Genomic DNA, 22820 nt, shown 5'->3' on the forward strand with positions numbered 1-22820 from the left:
ATTTCCATTTGAAACAGTGATAAAGGACAAGCGTAAACCCCTGGAATCCCCCCAGAAGCCCCCTGGAAGCTCTGGATGAAGACTGAGATGGCACTTACTGTGGTGGTCTTCTCCAGGTCAGCCTCTGAAGAGGTAGGGGAGAGGGGGCTGATGGGACTGAGGGAGGGAGAGCTGTCTGCACTGGAGATATATTCCGGATCAGGGACATACAGCACCTAAAAAGCAAGACACGCACAAAATGTATATTTCTATCATCTCACACATACACACAACAAATGCCTTTGTCGGATTAGATCTAGTCAATATAACCAATTTTTTGCATTAAAAAATATTCCGTTCTTTTTTCAAAGATATAATCTTATCACCTCTAAACTGCCAAGATGTTTAAGTGGAAGAGACACTTTTCATTAATGGAATCACTGTCTGATAGATCTGTAGTTTTTTTGTTAAATAAAATAAAATGAATAATGGGATGATAAAGAATGAAAGACTGCGCAGAATAAAATAGCCAACAGTTTCTATGCAAAACATTCGATTTTCACTTGATCGGAAAAACTATTTTTGATTCTTAGAAGTTCTAATTGTCACAAAATGCAAAAGTAAACACCAACCTATGATAAAATATTGCTGCTATAAATGCAATAGTTAAATATATTTGTAATGGCTCATCAAGATGTTTATGCAAAAGGTTGGCTTGCTTTATATATCACCTATTTTGGCCTGCTTGGCTCAGGCTTGGTTATATTTTTCTGCTTTTCACACACCTCTTAAACAGCTGTTGTGTACTCCAGGAATAAAACCGGTCTAAATCAAACACGTTGACACATAAAAAAATAAAAATTAAAAAGCAAAAATCAAGGCATATAAAGTGTTTGATCTTGATCAAAACAAACTGTCAAATAAAGAGATGAACTGCTATTCACAACTCAGCAATGGAGCTATTTACTGAACAAACAGAACTTTTATTCTTCTACAGAAGCCAAAGTTTTTACCTGGAGAACTATTTCTCAATTTTAAACAGTCCCAGTTCTTACCCTCAGGATCCCGATATCTCTGCTCATTAATGTGAGACTGTAGAGTCACCACGATGAATCTGCTACTTAAGGAGGCATTTGATATTTCAGAGAGGGCATATTTTTCACCTTACCCTTTAGTACACTAGACTCTGGGAAAAGCAATTGACTGGAATAGAGTTCAGCTGGACATAGAGAACATCTGCTCTGAAAATTAAAAGAGCATACAGTACCTTGCCAGGCACCACGGCGCGAGAGAAGAGTTTGTTGAGCTGGACGAGTTCATTGGGAGTCGTGTCAAACTTCAACGCAATGCTGTTGAGTGTGTCCCGGGACTCCACCTAGAGTTGAGGCACACAAAAAAAAGTTAAATATTGTTTTGTTAGCTTAAATCAAAAAGTTCTAAAATGAAGACATCAGCTTCTAAGGGCAGACTAAGCATTTGAATCTGTCGGACCAGCACAACAAGGCCCTTGTGAAAACGAACCAGTGCGTTTTATGAGATGGCGATATATAAAATTACGGAACCATATACAATACTGGGTAATGTTGCTGTGATCCACATTTGTTTACATGGTTAAACCACATCCACACAAGTTTACATGGTTAAAAATAGTAAAAAAAAATTTTAATGCAAAACTATTCGACAAATCTTTCAATTTTGAGATAAGGAAAAAAAAATCTTAAAAGCTATATAGTAATCTGAACCATCAAAGATGTTTTATAGGGGGAAACATTTGTTAAATGTCTTCACTAGCTGATCAATTTATTAAAAAAAGTCAATTTAAAATATATATATATATTTTTTTTAAATAAAACTAAATAATAAAATAAAATAAAATCATTTGAATAGAATAAAACAAATCTATTAAATAAAATTAAATAAAAATAGGAGTGACATTTTAATATCAATACTGGTGCGATAAAAAAGATAAAATAAAGCAGAATGAAATACTTGCTCTGCAAAGCAAGGCTCTAAAACCAACCAATGTATTTTTACAGATGTCCACCTGTAACAAAATGCATCATATAAAATAATGATTACCATAGAGTTCCTGTTTTGTCTCCCATTAATCAAAAAAATTGTGCAATATTAAAAGAAAATAGTGCAGTTTTGTTTTCATAATTGCTACATTCATCCAGTGTTGCATGAGAATATATAAACCCATGCTACCAAACAGTTTAAATCCCCCTTTTGTATGATTTTGTCCATTTTAACCTAAACTAAACAGTTTTTATATAATCTATAACTCTCTAGGTGTTAAGTTAATATTTTTCAAGAGCACACATGGTTTGATTGTGGCTGAAACCAGAGCGCTAACCTTCAAGATACAATATCTGTCCTTCAGTGCAATGGGGAGATGATTGTCTACTTTCCAAATAGCATTCAAGAATCTCTAAATGTCAGGTTAAACATACAAAAAAGCAAACAGAGGAGCATATTGAGCTCCCTGTTTGATGACCACGGAGTCTGAAAAGCTTAAAAAATTATAATACATAACACCTCACCAAATAAAAATAAAAGCATCTTTATGCTACAAAGGATCTTTGACAAATGATTTGATGAAACATTATGGAAACATAACATCTATAGAAACTGAACCATGAAAACCGCATTCAGTGAATTGAGTCGTTATCTTGAGACACGAGCTATAATTAAGCACATTCAGATTGCATGATGTATACTTGTGTTGTATACAGTTGCGAGATGTGACATGCGTCCGTTTTGATAAATGCCCTGGTGGCAGGATCTCAGATAACCAGATCACTCCGTCACCTGATCCAAATCATTGATTCTCATTGGGTATCGCTTACAACAGCAGGTCATAAATAATAGAGGCCATCTCACAGTCTGCATTCAATTTATCCTTCAGAGGGACCCTTCACTGACTTTAATTATTGGCCTCACACACATCTGCATATCATCCTGTAAAAAAATAAATAATTATATATATGTGTGTGTGTGTGTGTGTGTGTGTGTGTGTGTATATATACACACAGGTATATATATATATATATATATATATATATATATATATATATATATATATATATACACACAAACACACTTTTTAAAAATTTTACATTTTTATGTTAATGCTTTTCAAATATGTCTCTAATGATCACCGAGGCTGTAAAACCAGTCATATTGTGAAATATTACTACAAAGTAAAGTAACTGTTTCCTATGTTAATATATTTTTCAAATATAATTTATTCCAGTGACGCAAAGCTGAATTTTCAGCATCATTACTCCAGTCTTTAGTGTCACGTGATCCTTCAGAAATCATTCTAATATGCTGATTTGCTGCTCTATTATTGGTGCTTAGTCATAAATAATTATTGTTATTATTTTTGCTGATCAATATTTAGTGGAAACCATAATACTTTTTTTCAGGATTCTTTGAATTAAAAAAATCCTTGAAGTATAAATCATTTTTGGTTTTTATTTCTAATTTCTTTTTAGGAAGGCTAATGGCTTAAACTTTCCTAATATTGTTTCCCTTGACTAATATATATATATATATATATATAGAGTGCAGACATATATTGTATTTACTAAAGGTGGTAGAGTGTGGTCAATGCATTAATTACAAAAAATTGCACTTACCCAAAAAAACTAAAACTCAGTATTAATAATAATCAGAAATGTTTCTTGAGCAGCAAATCAGCATATTAGAATGATTTCTGAAGGATCATGTGACACTGAAGACTGGAGTAATGATGCTGAAATTTCAGCTTTGCATCCAAAGGAATAAATTACATTTTAACATATATTCAAAATGAAATTTTTTTTTTTTTTAATTGCAATATTTCATAATGATAGTTTTTTCATCAAATAAATACAGCCTTGAGCATAAGAGACTTCAAAATCATGGTACATATAATAACGCACATGCACAAACAAAATAGTCTCATACAACTTCCAGTTTGGATGTAATTAACTGTTTTGCATTGGCCATCAATCTCTGTGGTCACAGGGCCACAAATCACTATGATTGGTTAGTGTGGATATTAGGGTGTGCAATTACAGAGGGAAAGTGTATGGTTTCACAACACTGACAATAAGAAAGAGAAAGGTGGGAGTTTGGTTACAAAACACCTTGGTTAAAAAAATCTTAGACTGGCCTGAGAGAATTTTACAGAGAATATCATAGAAAATGTGTGGTGGACTCTTTTGACCTGGACCAGTAAACATTAATCTAGCAACCACTCATAATACCTAAGAAACTGCATAGCAATACATTGGCAAACGCACACAACTCCTTGGCATCATGACTGCTAAATTTGCAAGGGTACCACTCACTTTTCCCCCCAGAAACTGCATAAATCAAAGCTTTTGATATTTTATCATATATTCTAAAATTTATACTACTCAGATTTCACATGCTTTCAGTAAAATCTGACATTTTAACAGTCTAACATTTAAATTTTTTTTAAAAACATGATGCATGTAAAATTGTACGAATATATATGAAAGCTGAAACACAAAAAAATTTATAAATAAATAAAACAGAACTTACAGTGAAATAAATAAACCTAGGGATATTTAAAACGAACAAATAATACAAATTGACAAAAGTAAAAATTCACTATATAAAAATTTTATATATATATTAAACATTAAAATAATATTTAACTGAAAACGATATATATATAAAAAAGCTTATTCAAAATAGTAACAAAAACATTAATAGTATATAAATAATGCTAAAATAACAGTGATCCTGATATTATCTTATTTCAATATCAGGTCAATACTTTAATTTAGAAAAATAAACTACATTTACAAAAATAAACTGCAACAAAATAATTTACAAGAATTAAAAAATAAATAAAAACATACTAAAGAATTTTTTTAATTACTGCAAAAACTATATATAAACATACATAATTTCTGAATAAAGCTCTATTTCATGCAGTTTAAGGTGGCTGACAGAAGCACCAGTGAGCTCCCACCTCTCCCAGCATCCCCGGCAATGCCACTGTTACCATGGAGAAAGTCACCACCTGATTTGAGGTCATCTCAAGAGCATATGGAAAAGCTCTCTCCCTCTTTCTCAAATCGATTCCAATGATAAAGACAGGAGAAAGACTGAACAGACATCTACAACAACATATCCCCATCTCATTTTATTTCAAATGTAAATATTTTCCTTTCACAACACCTGGCCTCACTGCAAAAAGACAAACCCAACTACCACCAACAAAAGCAATTAAAGTCACTCCGGCAGCACATAATAACAGCGATGCAGCGTGAATGAATCACACCTGATGTGCACGCACACATTTCCATCACAAACATAATTACACACATACAGCTGTGTGTACACACATTCATCCTCAGTCCAAACACACACACACACACACACACCGGTGCATTATGTAAACAGAGCCACCTGGATCAGACAGACAACATCTACTACTCACCACATACTCCATGGTGCCTTTGGGCCTCTGGAAGGATATCCTCCGCACATCTTTCCTCTCCAGCGCACTCTTTTTCTGCCCGGTGTCTGAAATTAAACGAGGGAGAGCGCGGGTTACGCTAGTCATGGTCCTCCTCTCTCTTCTCATCTCCTCTGTGCTATGCTCGGTCTTGTCCCCCTCCCCACCCCTTGCGTTTGTTCGTTCATAAGCACCAGCCGCGGAGCGAGAGAAAGAGGGAGAGAGAGAGAGAGAGAGAGAGGGGGCGCTTGTAGTCTGCCCTCCCTGCTCACAGGGGAGTGGCTCTCGGCTCTCGCTGCCATGCAGGTCACTGTGTGCTTGGACACACCTCTCCAGTTCACTCTACTGGGACATCAGGCTCGGCTGGGAGTCTAAGTGTCCTGGTGACAAGAAAATGCCATTAAGCGGTGGAGATGTTTTGTGAATGGGTTATAAATGTCATTTTTATGAGCATACTTAGGTACGGATCTACTGTGTGCTCTATGCCAGCTGATGCCATATGTGAATATCTGAGTTTATAGCACTGCAAATTTGATTCTGATATTTAGACGAGGCAAATAAAATAAGGGTGATTTACGTTTGGATGATTCAAATCTGCACTTGATATTTTTTTAACTCAAATTAATTTGAAAAATCACAAGAATGTGGTTCCTCATTACTTTTCTGTATAATGTATTAAAATGTAAAGTAACACTTTGGTATAGGGACCAAATCTGACTATTAAAGCTGTTTATTAGCATGCTTATTATTAACATATTGGCTGTTTATTAGTACTTATAAAGCACATATTCTGCATGACCATATTCTATATTCCTAATCATGCCCCATACCTAAACTTAACAACTACTTTACTAACTGTTAATAAGCAGCAAATTAGGCGATTACTAAGGGAAATGTTGTAGTTGTAAATGGTTTGTTGATGGCGATAACTGTACCTTAAAATAGAGTGTGACCAAGTGTAAAATAATAAAATATGCAAATGTTATAATAAAATATGGATATCTCTCGCACAAATATAACTCCTATTTAGTTTAATCTAAAATCCTTCATAAAATCTTGGATTACTAATTATTACTACTTATTAAAGTCTAAACAAATAACTTTTATTGTGCATAGTTTTCAATCAAGCTGTAATTTTCTCAAATTAAGCAAATATTTAACTGTATTTTGTAAAGCTAAAATGCAATAAAGATTAAATTAACTAGTTGAATGTGGAATTTATTTTGCAAACACCACAGGACTGAAAGTGACCAATGTTGAAGAAATACTATCTATCTATCTATCTATATATATATATATATATATATATATATATATATACTTATTTATATATTATCTTTTTAAATATATTGCTTTTTTTCAGTTCAGAAGAGCAGCATTTATTTGAAAAGTTTTTTGTAAGATTATAAATGTCCTATACTGTCCCAAAACTTTTGAACGTAGTCGTAGTGTATACCAAAACCTGAATTTACAGCTGATGCAAACAGCCCACAAACACTGGCCTAAAGGACAACTGACAGCAAATCAGTCCAGATACCCCTTTACTATCTCAGGACAACAAATCATGCTTTCATCCTCCTATTATCTTGGCACCTCCGGCCATGACAGGATATTTTTAGAAGCAGGTTCCCTACAGTGGCGGAAATGGCTCCCTGACTGTTACCCGTGAACAGATGCCTTCACAGACGCTTACCGACGGGGATAAGTGAGAACGGACGTGTCCACTGAGGCACAGGCTTCTTGCTGAGTTTAGTTTCAATTCACCCCAGACAAACTAATCAGACTCACCTGGTGGCAGTGATCTGAATTTTCATAAGAATGAATCAGTAGTGAATACAGTCCCATTTTCTAAAAATAATTTTTCAAGTTTTTCAAAAGGAAATCATCACTTCTATCACTTGTTACATATTCATGAAATAAGACAGAACATCTTACTATGGTGAGTGTGCATAAACTCATTCTCATTAAAAGTCTATATACCTTCCGACTGGCTGGCCTCAACTGGTTCTTCGTTATTCTAAGATAAAAGGAAGCTGGAGTGCCAATTAAAGTCATTCTTCCTCTGTGTAAGCCTGAAGTAAAGTGTACCAGGACTGTTCGAAATGCCAGCTGCACACTTCAACACAAATGAGACTCCAGGGACTCTGTCAAAGTACCTGAGCAAGAGCATGGGAGATGCTGAGGATACAGATTTCACATTAAACGCGACACATGCAGGCCAATTTATTCTGTGGTGTCCCTTTTGTCCCATAAATTTCCCATCATAATGAAACTGCAAGAGCCAACAGTTTAAGCCGAGCATTAAAGGGACCAGATATTGAAGATAGCCATTTTACTTGCTCTTTTGAAATAAATGAGTTCAGTGCACCATTTGGACAATAAACTGCCTTTCAAGACTTTGAATACTAAAGGCTGTGATATACTTGAGGCTAAGTTATTTTTCGTTGTTTGCTTATGGGAAAAAAATAAGTTTAAAATACCAGTGCAGCATTATTAGTGAACATATTAGTGTAAATATCTGTAAACATAATAAACACATAACAAAAATATCAGTGGTGAGAAAACAGCAGTTAAGAAAGCATCTGATAATGGCAATGTGGATCTGCTTGAATGAGCTCTACCATTTACGCTCCAGTCAAGTCATGTGGTGTTTATTAACACTTTATGCAATGGATTGCTTTAAAACAAATAGCTGTACATTGCGAAATAAGAAAAAACTGTTTTAATTAGTACTACAACTTCAATTTCTACTATTAAGCAGCTCTGCAGTGCATTCATGTTTTCACTCATGTGTGACTTCAATTAAACAGATGAAATAAACCAGAGTTCTCTTACGAGAGCTCTCTCGTACTGCGTCTTAGCTAAGACGCTACGGGAAAAGTCTCTTTTCACGAAATACTGAAGCAAAAAATTATCCTTAATTTTGTATTTTTGTAAAGCGCATTTGCAGCAGTACACAGCCATAGGCGAGACGGCTCGTCCGCTCATTGGCTTGTTCTGCGGCAACTGCACAGCCTATCGAGCGCAGGCTTCGCGCCCTTCTTGCCACTTCCCGCCGAAATGGGTGTGGCTCAATCTATAAAAGGAGCTCGAAAAGGCTGATTCGCCTGATTTTTTTATCTCTTCAGCAAAGCTCACGCATCGCTGGATCACGGAGGAAGCAAGCGCCGTCTGAAAAAGCATATCAGCAGGACGAGCCATTCTGAAGCTGCTGGCATCGCCGCCTTCCACTGCCGTTCCTGCTGCGCTATCCGGCGCCCATATCCTTTATATCCTTATATCCATTTATATCCTGTGTGTGTGTTTGCCCTGCGACGCACACTCACAAAAAGAGCTGCGTCTTTTTAAAGATGCCCTCGTGCGGCTCGTGCAGAGCCCCGCTCAGCGAAGGAGATCGTCACGTCATCTCCTGTCTGGGTGAGGACCATGCAGTGATCGTGCTCGCTGACGGCGGCTGCCCTCATTGCGAGCTACTGCCTATGGTGACTCTGAGGACTCGCCTGGCATCCTTCTCGAAGCCTGCATCATCCGCTGCGCCGCAGCGCCGTAAGAAGCGCCACTCGCAGCGCCTACCAGAACCGCCTCCAGCTCGGCCGAGCTCGCCGGTTCCCTCCGCTTCGCCGGTCTCCCCTGCATCGCTTCCCGATGTTCAGCGTCCGCTGCTTGCCGACGCGTCATCTGAGGAAGTGGATCTTAGGCTGGCGTCGGAGGAAGAAGACACGTGCTCTCTGCTTGCTTCGGGCAGTGAGGGTTGGGCGAGCTCCGTGGATCTCGCGCCCGCTGCTCAGAGGCCCAGCAGATGGGGGGATATCGATAAGGAGCTGATGCGTGTACTCTCTCTGGCCGCGGCGAGCCTCGGCCTCGAGTGGTCTGCACCAGCGCCCCTTTCACGTTCCCGGCTGGATGGTAGCTATCTTCCGGATGAGCGCTCTTCCTCAAGCTCAAAGCACGCCCCTTTTCTTCCTGAGCTTCACGAAGAAGTAGCGAAAGCTTGGGACGCTCCATTCTCGGCGAGAATCCGTTCATCTGTTTTGCCAGCATTCTCTACACTGGACGGTGCTAAGAACAGAGGCTACCTGTCACTTCCGCCGGTGGAACAGGCTATAGCAGCGCACCTTTGCCCGCCCTCTGCTGGACGGCTGACTAAGGCGGCGTTGCCATCCAAAGCCTGCCGCATGACGTCATCGCTGCTCGCACGGATATTCTCTGCTGCTGGGCAGGCTGCGTCTGCACTACACACCATGGCTACGCTACAGATTTTCCAGGGCGATCTCCTCCGCAAGCTGGATGAGATGGGACCTGAAGCGATCTGTCTCGTGGATCTGAGGAGTGCTTCGGATCTCTCCCTCCGCGCTACTAAGTCCGCTGCACAGGCCATGGGACGGGTTATGGCTTCCGCTACGGTGGCTGAGAGGCATTTGTGGCTGACGCTTTCTGACATCAAGGAGTCTGAGCGTGCTGCGTTCCTTGACGCGCCGCTAACTCCTGCCGGCCTCTTCGGATCATCCGTCACGAGTTTGTGGAGAGATTCGCCGAGGACCAGAAAGCTTCGCAGGCGTTCAAGCACTTCTTGCCGAAGCGCTCCAGTTCTGCAGCTAGCCGCTCTAGACCGGCCCCACAGAGCTCTCAGTCACGCCCACCGCCTCCTGCTGCGTCATCGCGACAGCGTCAGCAACGCAGCTCGGGACCCCGTTCTCGCTCTTCAAGCCGTCGCCCCGCACCGCGGGAGCCACGGCAGAGGATTGCGGTGAAGCCAGAAGCCCTGAAAGCATCCTAGCACTGCTGGGAAAACGCCGGTGTTCGAGTTCCGCTGCGGCCGAGCTCTCACCCAAGCGCGCCGCTGTTGCAGTTCCAAGAGTTGTGACTGCCTCAGTGTCCTCTGCAATGCGCAAGCCTGCACGAGTGCCCGCTTGCCTGCACACAAAAGCCGTTATCACGGCTACCCAGATGTTTCACGAAAAGAGTGTTTTTTCTGGTGTTCCGGCCACGGCCGATGGTGCTATAAATGTAGTGACGATGCCCACTCCTCAGTGCCCATCTCCACATGTAAGCACAGCCCTGCACACAGGGCCTGCGCCCATAATTACGACTCAAGTCGGTCGCGCACACTGCATAGTAAGCGTGCCCACCCCTCAGTGCCCACAATTACTATGTCACACGCGTCATGTGGTTTCTGTAAAAACGAAACCCGTGCACGCTCGTCCGGCCACGGCCGATGGTGCTATAAATGCAGTGACGATGCCCACTACTCAGTGCCCATCTCCACATGTAAGCACAGCCCTGCACACAGGGCTAGCGCACATAAGATCGACACAGATCGGTCGAGCGCGCCGCATAGTAAACGTGCCCACTTCCCAGTGCCCACATACACTATGTCACATACGGCGCGGGGCTTCTGTAAAAACGAGGCCCGTGCACGTACATTCTGCATAGGCAGACAGCGAGTTGAAAGTGGTAAATGTGCACACATGCAGCCCACAGTTACTCGCAGATATATCGAGTCCCACGGGACCCGCTCAGCCTCCCCCCAGTCGGTTAAGCGTCGGGACGGGGTCGAGGAGGAGCGATCTGCCCGCTGTGATCAGCGAGCTCCCCGCCTCAGCACACTCGAGCGCCGCCGTTGCCCAGTCAACAGAGCGCGCTTCGCATCCAGCCCTTAGCCATTCATGCAGATGCATGGTCAGCGCTTCCAGGGGTTTCGGATTGGGTGCTAGGCATTATAAAGAGAGGCTACTCGCTACAGTTTTCTCGACGCCCACCGCGCTTTTCAGCGCGCATCAAAACTACGGTCAAAACAGAAGTAGCACACATTCTTCGGGCCGAAATATCAAAACTGTTGAGCAAAGGGGATCACCACGTCGTAGTCCGTTCGGACAACATGTCTGTGGTGTCCTACATAAATCGCCAGGGCGGTCTCGGGTCTCGAAACCTGTGCAGGCTGACGGAACGCCTCCTGGTTTGGGCTCAGCGCAACGTGCGTTCGCTGAGAGCAGTGCATGTGCCTGGGCTACAGAATCTGGGTCCAGACAGGCTGTCCAGAGGCAATGTTCCTACGGGCGAATGGTCTCTACACCCGCAAACAGTCCGGCTGTTGTGGGAGAGATTTGGCAGGGCGGAGGTGGACCTCTTCGCGTCCCACGAAAACGCTCACTGCCCCGGGTTCTTTTCCAAGAACGAAAGCGCGCTGTCACGGAGATGGCCGTGCTGCGCGCTTTATGCTTTCCCTCCCGTCTCCCTCCTTCCGCAGGTGATAGAACGGGTGAGAGAAACGAGATGTTCATTACTGCTTGTAGCACCTCTTTGGAAGAACCAACCATGGTTCCCAGATTTGATGCAGTTAGCAGATGTCGCCCCGTGGCCGGTGCCGTTGAGGAGGGACCTCCTCTCGCAGGCCAGGGGCTCGATTTGGCACCCTCAACCGGAGTTGTGGTCCCTCCATGTGTGGGTGCTCAACGGTTACCCGCTGATCTCGCAGTGGGAGTGCTAAATACCATCACTCAGACTAGAGCTCCGTTGACACGACGTCTGAATGCCTCGAAGTGGTCGGTGTTGGTGCACAGCTCGAGGTTATTCACCTCTTAGTTGTGAGGTGACGGAGGTCCTCTCCTTCCTACAGGAGCTGTTGGATAAGGGCAGAGCCCCATCCACGCTCAAAGTTTATGTGGCGGCCATCGCGGCGTTTTCTGAAACGGCGCTCGGTCAGTCAATAGGAAGGAATGATTTAGTCATCCGGTTCCTCAGAGGAGCTAGGAGGCTGAATCCTCCCAGACCTCCGTCAGTCCCTATGTGGGACCTCGCGGCGGTTTTGGAGGCCTTGAAGGGTCCCCCTTTTGAGCCTATCCAATCGGTTAGCCTTGAGCATCTGTCGTTTAAGACAGTATTCTTGTTGGCTCTCGCTTCGGTGAAGCGTGTGGGTGATTTGCACGCACTCTCGGTGAGCCAGTCGTGCTTGGAGTTTGGGCCCAATGACTCAAGGGTCATACTCAAACCTAGGCACGGTTATGTGCCGAAATCCCTCAACACACCGTTGGGGGCTCAGGTTATTGCCCTGTCTGCCCTGCCGGTGTCAGGGGAGGATAGAGACTCGAGTCTTCTTTGCCCTGTCAGGGTTTTAAGAGCTTATGTGTCTCGCTCTGCTGCCTTTCGGCAGACGGAGCAGCTGTTTGTCTCGTTCGGTGGACGTTCCAAGGGAATGGCTGTTTCAAGACAGACTCTATCCAGATGGATAGTTGACGCTATAGCGTTAGCTTACGCTTCCAGGGGCCTTCAGTGCCCGTTGGGCGTCAGAGCACACTCCACAAGAGCCGTCGCCTCGTCGTGGGCGTGGTCTACTGGGATCTCCTTGCAGGATATATGTATGGCGGCAGGTTGGGCCTCGCCGTCTACATTTATCAGGTTCTATAACCTGGAGGTTCCCGCCTTGCAAGCAAGGCTGCTGTCGGTATAGTCGAATCAGGGCCCTGAGGGGAATTCTGAGTTCACGAGCGCTATGCGCTGCCGACTGTTATATGGGCAGTATTGCGTAAGACCCGCATTGCCACGTTGGTCAGGCCTTGCCTCGGCTGTGTGATGTCATATGGCCGCATCTACGGATGCTGCTAGATATGGGACGGAGGGCTTTTTCCCTTTTCTGTCCTGGACTCTCTGTGAGTCCCTCAGGTGACTGTGCACTGTAAATCCTGGGCGTTGCTTCAGGTTTATTGGTGTGTGATCCCTGCGCGCACGGCGTTTTACATTGGGTTCCCGTAGCGTCTTAGCTAAGACGCAGTACGAGAGAGCTCTCGTAAGAGAACGTACTCGGTTACTAAACGTAACCTCGGTTCTCTCTAGAAGAGCGAACGAGTACTGCGTTCTCTGCCGTGCGTACGATTCACTCTGGTTCGCTTCGGCGATGAAATAAATCAGGTGAGTCAGCCTTTTCGAGCTCCTTTTATAGGTTGGGCCACACCCGTTTCGGCGGGAAGTGGCAAGAAGGGCGCGAAGCGCCCTTATTGGTCTGATGTTGCATCAGCCTGCACTCGATAGGCTGTGCAGTTTCCGCAGAACAAGCCAATGAGCGGACGAGCCATCTCGCCTATGGCTGTGTACTGCTGCAAATGCGCTTTACAAAAATACAAAATTAAGGATAATTTTTTGCTTCAGTATTTCGTGAAAAGAGACTTTTCCCGTAGCGTCTTAGCTAAGACACAGTACTCGTTCGCTCTTCTAAAGAGAACCGAGGTTACGTTTAGTAACCGAGTACGATTTCCATGTCAAAGAAGGCGGAGCCTCAGACCACACCTACCTATTGCATACAGTTATTGCTATACAGACCATTGTTAGTTTGATAGGTGTTTATCAGCTAGAGTGAACATTCCAGTTTTTTCTTTTTTTTTTTCTTTAGGTAAATAAATCCAAATGCTGAATGAATGAAAAAAAAAAAAAAAAAAAATATATATATATATATATATATATATATAATAACAATAATAATATTTATATATATATATATATATATTCTTGAGTTATCTTGTGATAGACCTAAATGTGGCCTACTTTTAAACCCAGCTGTCAAATCAAGGTTCAAGTCTCCAAAGTTACTTAAATCGAGCAGTCTAAAGCAGAATAACACAAATGAAAGAGCTTTTCTTGTCATATTGGAGTGCTTTTTAGATTTCTTCATTAATTTTTGTTGATGTAGCTGTATGTGTAGTGGAGCTGTTTAAACGATGCATTTTGAATGTTGTTTTGCAGCTCAGGCAGATTACATGGCATACATCACAGATTTATTATGAACTTTGAGTTTCCACTAGTCTTGCTTTTTCATATATCACAGATTTATTGTGGAAAGTAAAGTCAGGCTGCTATGTGCAAGTATAATTTGACTCAATTTATGAAGCTTTTTTTTGGGGCATGGTGCACAGGTCATATGGACTGAATTATTAGTGATTTTCTGAACTTTTTGAATGGATACGTCATGTCAATAGTCACACAATCTGGAATTTCTAGTGAGAGTGAAAGATTTCCTGCAGATTTCGTGTCATTGACCAACAAAACCTTTCTTAGTTTAAAAGTGACTACTGTGTAAGCTGTTCTTCATACGTTGTAACATCAACCGACATTTGTTCCTAACTTGTCTACTTTCTTAGCCGTGAAAATTCTAATGAAATTTCACTAATATGACCAGACTTTAAAAAAAATTACAAAAATTCTATATCGAAAAATAGATGCATGTCTTCTTGAAATTACATGACCATTTTATACTTAACTATTACTCTCACTAAAATAAGAGAATTGATGGCATTTGCTTTTAACAACATGCATTAAGTCAGGGTGACAAATGTGATTATCTAAAGGAAAAATACGGTCATCTTAAAAAGGACTCTTTAAAAAGGCAGAGTAAGAAATATATTTCTAAAAAGAGATTTGTTTGCATGTGCACTCAGGATGGCAGCATTTGTTCTCTTGCAGTGAGATTCTTCAGAGATGAAAGCAGAGAGGGCTTGAAAAGTGTTTAGGTCATCTGTGAGAAACACCAACTCAGCAGTCTACCGTCTCCTCCCATCACCTGTCACATTACAGGAAAGAGGAGCAGGACTCCTGAGTCATTACATGGATTTATAAACTGCTGTCAATCAATGTGTCTGTCACTCCCTTCCCTCCACGGCTGTGGGGTTGAACGAGTTACTCACATCAACTCCTGCTTGAGTGGCTCTACAACTTTTTAATTGCTTTAGGATTGGAGATTGATTCTTTTTGAAAAGCAATAGAAATTAATCATGAAATAGTGATGGGACTAATGGGATGATTTTTTCAATATAATTTCATTTTATTTTTAAGACTATGTTGGTTTCATTTCAACACAATTCGCTTTGATTAATTGTGCAAACTTCACAAAGGGACAAATGCATTTAACAAAGCTATTTTTGAGTTAAAACACATTTCAAACATCAACAGTGAGAATGTGATGTGTTAGATTAAAATGTTACCAAATGATATTCACCAAATCTTTCCATCTTTTACACATTTGCTGTTTTATACATCAGTTGTAAGGTGGGACGGTACACCAGCAACTAAACAGCCAGCCTGGAATCAATATAAATCACATTTAGTGAATCAACCAATGAGAAATGAGTCCAGTGGCAAGTTTAGATTTGTGATAGAAAAAGCTTCATAAATGGAGTCAAATTATCCTTGAACATAGCGGCCTGACTTTACTTTCCACAATAAATCTCTGATATATGAAAGAGCAAGACTAGTGGAAACTCAAAGTTCATAATAAATCTGTGATATACGCCATGTAATCTGCCTGAGCTGCAAAACAACATTCAAAATGCATCGTTCAAACAGCTCCACTACACATACAGCTACATCAACAAAAATTAATGAAGAAATCTAAAAAGCACTCCAATATGACAAGACAAGCTCTTTCATTTGTGTTATTCTGCTTTAGACTGCTCGATTTAAATAACTTTGGAGACTTGAACCTTGATTTAATAGCTGGCTATAAAATTAGGCCACATTTAGGTCTATCACAAGATAACTCAACTATAAGCAGTTGTGTCCATGCTTTGCTTTTGCTATTATTTATTTTGATATTAGTTTAATAATGCAATAATAATAAAAAATTTACACATTAAAACTATACAATTAATACTTATTATACAGTTGAAAAATAAGAGTTTCAATTCAATTCTTATTAATTAATCTGCATTGTTTACATTTCAGTAATGTGTTACCTATAGTGTATATACTGCAAGTTTAAAACCCTCTGCAGGCTCATCTCAGTAGGGTCTCTGTTTCCCTGAGTCTCCACTAGGGGTGTAACGGTACACAAAAATCACGGTTCGGTACGTACCTCGGTTTTAAAGTCACGGTTCGGTTCATTTTCGGTACAGTAAGGGAAAGAAATTCAAACATTAAACTGCAGGTTGTTTATTACTTTGGAATCAGTAACTTTTATACACTTTAATAAAATATATATATATATATATATATATATATATATATATATATATATATATATAATATTTTATTAAAGTGTTTAAAAAAAAATATATATATATATATGATAAAAAATGAATAAGAAATAAAATAATGCTGCAAAGTTCTCCACTAAATAAAATACTCTGTCTCAAACCAATATCACATAAAAAAATATAATGAAAAATATAAATAAATAACTATGATTACAATGCAGCATTACCAATCCCAGCTTGTAGGGCTGCTCATATTAAAAAAATATATATAACTTTTCCAAAGTGTAAAGTGCAGCAACAACGGTTTCAGTTTTTAGACCTTCTCAGATATCGTTATTGGGTTGGCCCGATCGGAATTAAGAGCAAAGGTCTGTAAAAATGCAGACGGGAGCTGCGTTTGAATTACAATAATTTTTTTCCTAGTTGTAGTGATGTTCACACTCGCGTGATGCCTTTTAAAAACTTTAGAATCAGCTGCAAGGCGGGATTTGCGCTAAACGCGGAGACTTCCGCCACTTAATATGTTCGTGTGGAAACACGAAAATGTACCGATGTTCCGCGCACAAAATATTGCATACGGTCATTCGGTACACACGTGCACCGTACCGAAAGCCCGAATACACGTACCGTTACACCCCTAGTCTCCACTAGTGCTCTCACTTTACCATAGGCACCTCACCGTAGGCACTACAATTCCCACAAAGCCTTGTCTCTTCATCACAGTAATTGCACTCCTGTTAATTGCACTCTGGTGTCTTCACTTGATAGTCATTACCCTGCCTATATTAACCGGTCTTTTTCTTTTTGTCTCGATGGAGTCCTTTCATTCCGTCACCCATTTCCCTCCCTTTCCAAGTTTCCTGTTCCAGTTCCTATTCCTACCCCTATTGTTTGTTTGGATTGATTTCTGGTTTTGACCCTTGCTTGTTGGATTCTGATTTGGATTACCCAATAAATACCACACTGCGTTTGGATCTCTCGTCTCCTGTGTTTCCCTGGGTTCCGATCATAACAGTTTGTAAGCTTTCACAATATCATCCAAAAAGAAAACAAATAAATTCAATATTTTTAAAGACATTTACTGTAGATTGATTACGGGCAAGTACTGCTTGCAATTTCCATCAACTCTATTTTGGTGTTTTTCTTCAGGAGCTCTGCATCCATTGCACTTCACTTGAGAAGATTAGTTTGTGTGAGCGTGTATGTGTGCATGTTTGTGAGGGAGCCACATAGAGGTAAAGATTCAATCTCCAATACATGCGCACAGCTATAAAAGGCTTTAAGAGCAAAGATTGCTGCACTGTGCTTTTTCTTTAACCCTTGATGGTTCTGAAAACAGACAGAAAGCATCCAGGACAAAAATTATACTGATTGCATCCATTAAATGCAAGAGCAATATTTAAGAACAAGCACAAATTTGTAAAGCCTATGGGAAAAATCCTATATTTAAGTTACACTGATAAAACATTTATAAAAAGCATTTCTATAAACTATAAACAAAAGATGTGATACTGTTTAAGGCAGCGAACAAATCACCATGATTAACAGTCTAATTAGTCTGACTTACAGCATCTAGTAAACTAAGCCAGCAAGGATCTGATCAAAGGGCTTTGATTAAAAGATTTTCTCAACAGAACAGTTAATTGGGAGAGATGCCTTACTGCTGGAGAACTAATAGCAGAACCACACCATCAGTCCCACGAGACCGAACTGAAGCCTCAGGCTGGCGTCGACCCTGCCCTGCAGGTAACAATGAGTAACATTAGCCGTAATGGAAGCAATGCTGGGATGTCACAAAATGCCTCCAGTATCTGTCCTTTGGGAAAAATCTTGCTGAAAAAGTCATTACTGTATGCTCACAAGGTTAGCCGAGCTGTGGCTATCTGGGTATGAAACTAGACAAAATGCACGCTTACATGCTCACCTGAGGGATCGAGTGCATTTATTCACCTTAAACGCTCCTAAAATGGGCTTTAGTAAGTTTGATGCATCATGGCTATTTGTAGTCGTGCTCAAGACATCAGAAGCTGTTTGAAAAGAGCTTGAAAGAGCAAGACTATTGGAAACTCAAAGTTCAGTGTTTGCAGATGTTCCTGCTATTTCAGTGCATTATTTATCATGAGCAACTTTGCAAAAATGTTTTTCTGCAAGTAGCTTTTAAACTGTCTTCAGAACTTTACATGAGCTAGGGAACCAAAAACAGAGGGGTTTAGGCTACGTCCACATGAAGCCAGAGCTTTTCTTATACACTCTTTTTTTCCTCATCTCAAGAAATAACTGAGTCCACACAAAACCGACACAGAACGATGTAGTATACATGCCAGACCAGTATGTGGCACTGTAATTCTGCCACAAGTACACTAAAAACGGAGAAGAAGACATATAGGTGCGTTATACAAACAAACATAAAAAACAATACATTTCTTAATCTGTATTAATGTTAGTTTATAAAAAGACAATCGTCCAGTGTTTGTTCATGTTTTGTTGCTGTTACGTGACGTTGCGGTGTCTAAGAGCGAAAATATATGGATTTGCTGTCCACATGAAAAAACAAGGTCTGCGTTTTCAGATTTATCCACTCTGGGACCCAAAAAAATTATCGGTTTCACTCTCCCAAAACGTCGGATCCGCCTGGACGATATGCCTATACAATACAAAATGTATGCATATACAGCGAAACGTGTCTCCATGTGGACAGGGCCTTAATTTACAGCCCAACTAGATTGTCCACCATGTTGGAATATAAAGCTGTATTGTTTTCTTTAGCCCACTCACCACAAAAGACTAGATTTTTCATTTTTAAGAACATTAAAAATTATAACACCTCATTATAACACGTCAAGTGAAAAAGCAAAACTGGAAGTGAGGCTGTCAAATGTTGAAACAAAACTCTTTTTGTTTAGTTTTTTTTGACTATAAAGATTTAGAATAAAAAATGAGGCTATATTAAATTAGAGAATAAATAAAACCTAAATAATGCCATAGAACTACTCAGATTTTACACTAATCTATTATACAAAAATGCATTAAATTGATCAAAAGGGACATTTAACCTGTGTATTTATCAAATAATCCTGAAAAAAATGTATCATGGTTTCCACAAAAGGCTAAGCAACTGTTTGCTTATGTTGAGCAGCAAATCAGCATATCTGAATGACTTCTGAAGGATCATGTGACACTGAAGATTGGAGTAATGATGCTGAAAATGCAGCTTTTCATCACAGGAATAAATTACATTTTAAATTATATTAAAACAAAAACATTTTTAAATTCAGTTTTTACTGTATTTTTGTTCAAATAAATGCAGCCCCAGTGAGTATAAGAGACTTTCAAAAATATTTAAGAATCTTACTAACCCCAAACTTTTAAATGGTAGGGTATACCTTTCAAAAAGCTTATAAGACTGACTATAACCCCTTTGAAATGGCCAGATTCATCAAGATGCTACAGTCAGAGTTACAATGCGTTTATTATGGTTACTGTAAGGGTTCTCTGTCTGAGACTATTGCACCTCCTACAACTTAAAGAGTAATTACTCTGTATGTGTGTGTGTGTGTGTGTGTGTGTGTATGTGTGTGTGTGTGTGGAGGTCCACAGAGGGATGAGATCCTCTTTTCTCCTCCAATTACAGTCTCAAAGGTATCTGTTTTCCTCTTACAGCAGAGCCAGACAGCCAGTTCCTGTGCCAACACTGGATTAAGCATAACTAATAAGTCTCACTGGACTATTCCTTTCCATTGTCCATTGTTAGACAGTGTTAATGTTACTGTGTTTGATTTGGACTAGATGGGGATCCTTCTCTAAGATTTTTTCTAATGCACCATAACACTTCTAAGTAATTCTACACCCTAAAATCATTAAGTACTTACAATTAGATCAAAAGCAAACTACAAATACATTGTACATTTTTTTAAATGAAAAATTATTAAAATTATATAAAATACAACAGAGATAAATAATAAATAATAACCTAATATATAGGCTTTTTTGTTCAGGAAGCCATAGGAAATATAAATATATATATAAAGAATGGATTGAAGGATAATAAAACTAGGCAGAAAGGTTAGTGAAGAAGAGCTCACGCACCGATGGTATACCCTCTCTTGAGCTCTCCACGTCGAGGACTACGAGCCTTTTGGATGTTAGTGGTATTGATCTCCTTTTCTTCACTTATGGCTGATCTGGCCACATTCTGTATGAGGGGCGACGCCAGCAAGTCTTTGACCAGAGAACCAGCATAACCCTCATCAGGGATGTCCACTGACTGGGACTTCTTCTTCAACCTAGAATTAAAAAGGGAGGAAAATACATTCAATTTAAAAGACAATTTTTGCAATAAAATCATTTTATTCTAATTTTGTAAATAGAAATATTATAAATCACATTTTATTCATTTATTTGTTTATTTATTTATGCATGCATGCATACTATTCAAAAGTCTGGGGTTCTTAAATTTTTTAAGAAATTAATACGTTTTTTATGCTAGGATGCATTACACTAAATGAATGAATAAATAAATAAATGTAATTAATTAATAGAAAAATCTAGTAAAATAAATAAATCAGTAAATCAATAAAAATAAATAAATAGGAAACTGTATTCCCAGTTACACTACACATTAAGTAGCACAACTTTTTTCAGCATTCATAATATTAATATTAAATGTTTCCTGAGCATTAAATCAGCATATTAGAATGATTTCTGAAGGATCAGGTGACACTGAAGACTGGAGTAATTATGCTGAAAATTCAACTTTGATCAAATAGGAATAATTTACATTTTAAAATATATTCAAATATAAAACAATTGTTTTAATAATAGTAATAATAATAAATCTATTCAAAATCTATTTTTACTCATGTTTTAATATCTCTATACAAACAGAGCATCAAGCATTTTTGCTGAAATACCACACAAAATCAATACATATTGTATTGTGCTTAATTTGCAGAGTGCTTAAAGGTATAGCATGGAGAAAGCATTTTAAGTGACTCTTTTGGAGATGCTGCAGTAAAGGAGTAAGCTGAAGACCAGTGGCTGCAGACAGCACTAATGATGGAAACAGACAAATAGCCCTTTCCAGATGAACTGACCTAGATTCAGAGAGAACAGTCTGAAGACTCACACTAACTCTTTCACCCGAGCAATGAGCTCAATGCATACAACTGCAGGACAATAGAAAGCATAATACTGCCAAGACGATTTTAAGGGTCCTTTTAGGAACTAACCACCTTGATGCCTCCGACTCATGTTTAAACTCAAAACTAATTCTGAGAACTTTGATATCAATATTGAGTAGCGACATGGTAAATGTCAATAAACACTGGCAAACTAAAGCAGGTTGCTAAAGGATATTGCTGTTGACATTGGTAAAGAGGGCTTCTTTCTCTCGGCTAAATTAGGCTTCATTCTCATGACTAGATCACCTGCTTTTATTGTCCCATAGGGAGACATTAAGATGCCATAAATCTGGGCTGAACTTATCAGCTAATGGACTCGCTCTCATTTACAATTGTCAAGGTAAACGTGAAACTGCTCATCAGAAGCATTCTACATGTCAACAGCATTCAAGCTTTATCTAAGAGATCAACACCCAGGTAGTTCATCTGCAGAATTGCCTACTGTAAACTGGCTGTGATTCGAAAACTAACAAAACCAGAAAAAGAAACTAAACCTTACATGAAAAAGGGATACTGAAAAAGGACACTGAAAGGATGAAAAGGGACACTGAAAGGATAGTTTCAGGGTTCCTACACGTCTTTTCACCAATGGATTTCCATGCATGACTTGTCCTGTCATTTGAGATTGAAACTAGATTTTTTCACAATTTTATATCAATTGCATCCACTAAAAACTTGTGAGGTGCAGACACTCTTTTTGAAACACTCATTCATAAAGAAATCTGAAAAATTGTTTATTTGAAAAACACTTCTTACATGTACATTTTTGCATTGATCGAGCAACAATTCACAAGGGTTTTCTAGTCACATTCACACAAATTTGTCCTGCAAATGAAACCTAACATGATGAGATTTTGGTTTGCATTGATTATTCAAAGCACATACTCTCTGGAGACCTTTATCAATGCCAACAGCCAAGCATCACCGTGCCATGTGTAAATTAGCTGATTAAAATGGTGGGTAAAAATTTTTTCATCCAGTAGAGCAGACTGCTCACCTTCAAAACATCAAAAACACTACAGTCAAAAGAAAATCCACTACAAACCTGTATACAACCTTTCCATTAGGTGCCATTTTACTCTATGCATGAACCCACTGTAAAAATATGAATGCATTAAAACATGTAAAACTACCATTTATCATTCATAATATGTCTGTTTCAGCATGGAACACGTTTAATGAAGGGAAAAAGAGAACTAATAGAGATTAGGACAGATTTTA

At 39.7% G+C, this 22820-nt stretch overlaps 1 protein-coding gene across 3 annotated transcripts in view; it reads right to left on the minus strand.

Annotated features, from left to right (window-relative positions):
• The window catches only part of LOC132145120 (oxidation resistance protein 1-like), a 62139-nt gene that overhangs the window by 26405 nt on the left and 12914 nt on the right, over window positions 1-22820 (minus strand). For all 3 annotated transcript variants that reach the window (XM_059555864.1, XM_059555863.1, XM_059555866.1), the window contains exons 3-6: window positions 20506-20702; window positions 5444-5529; window positions 1247-1354; window positions 99-215 (exon numbers count right to left, since the gene is read on the minus strand). In XM_059555864.1, coding sequence (XP_059411847.1) covers window positions 99-215; window positions 1247-1354; window positions 5444-5529; window positions 20506-20702 — 508 coding nt within the window. The remainder of the gene's footprint in view (window positions 1-98; window positions 216-1246; window positions 1355-5443; window positions 5530-20505; window positions 20703-22820) is intronic.

The sequence above is a fragment of the Carassius carassius genome, chromosome 8 (assembly GCF_963082965.1).
Source record: "Carassius carassius chromosome 8, fCarCar2.1, whole genome shotgun sequence".
In the NCBI taxonomy this organism is placed as follows: domain Eukaryota; kingdom Metazoa; phylum Chordata; class Actinopteri; order Cypriniformes; family Cyprinidae; genus Carassius; species Carassius carassius.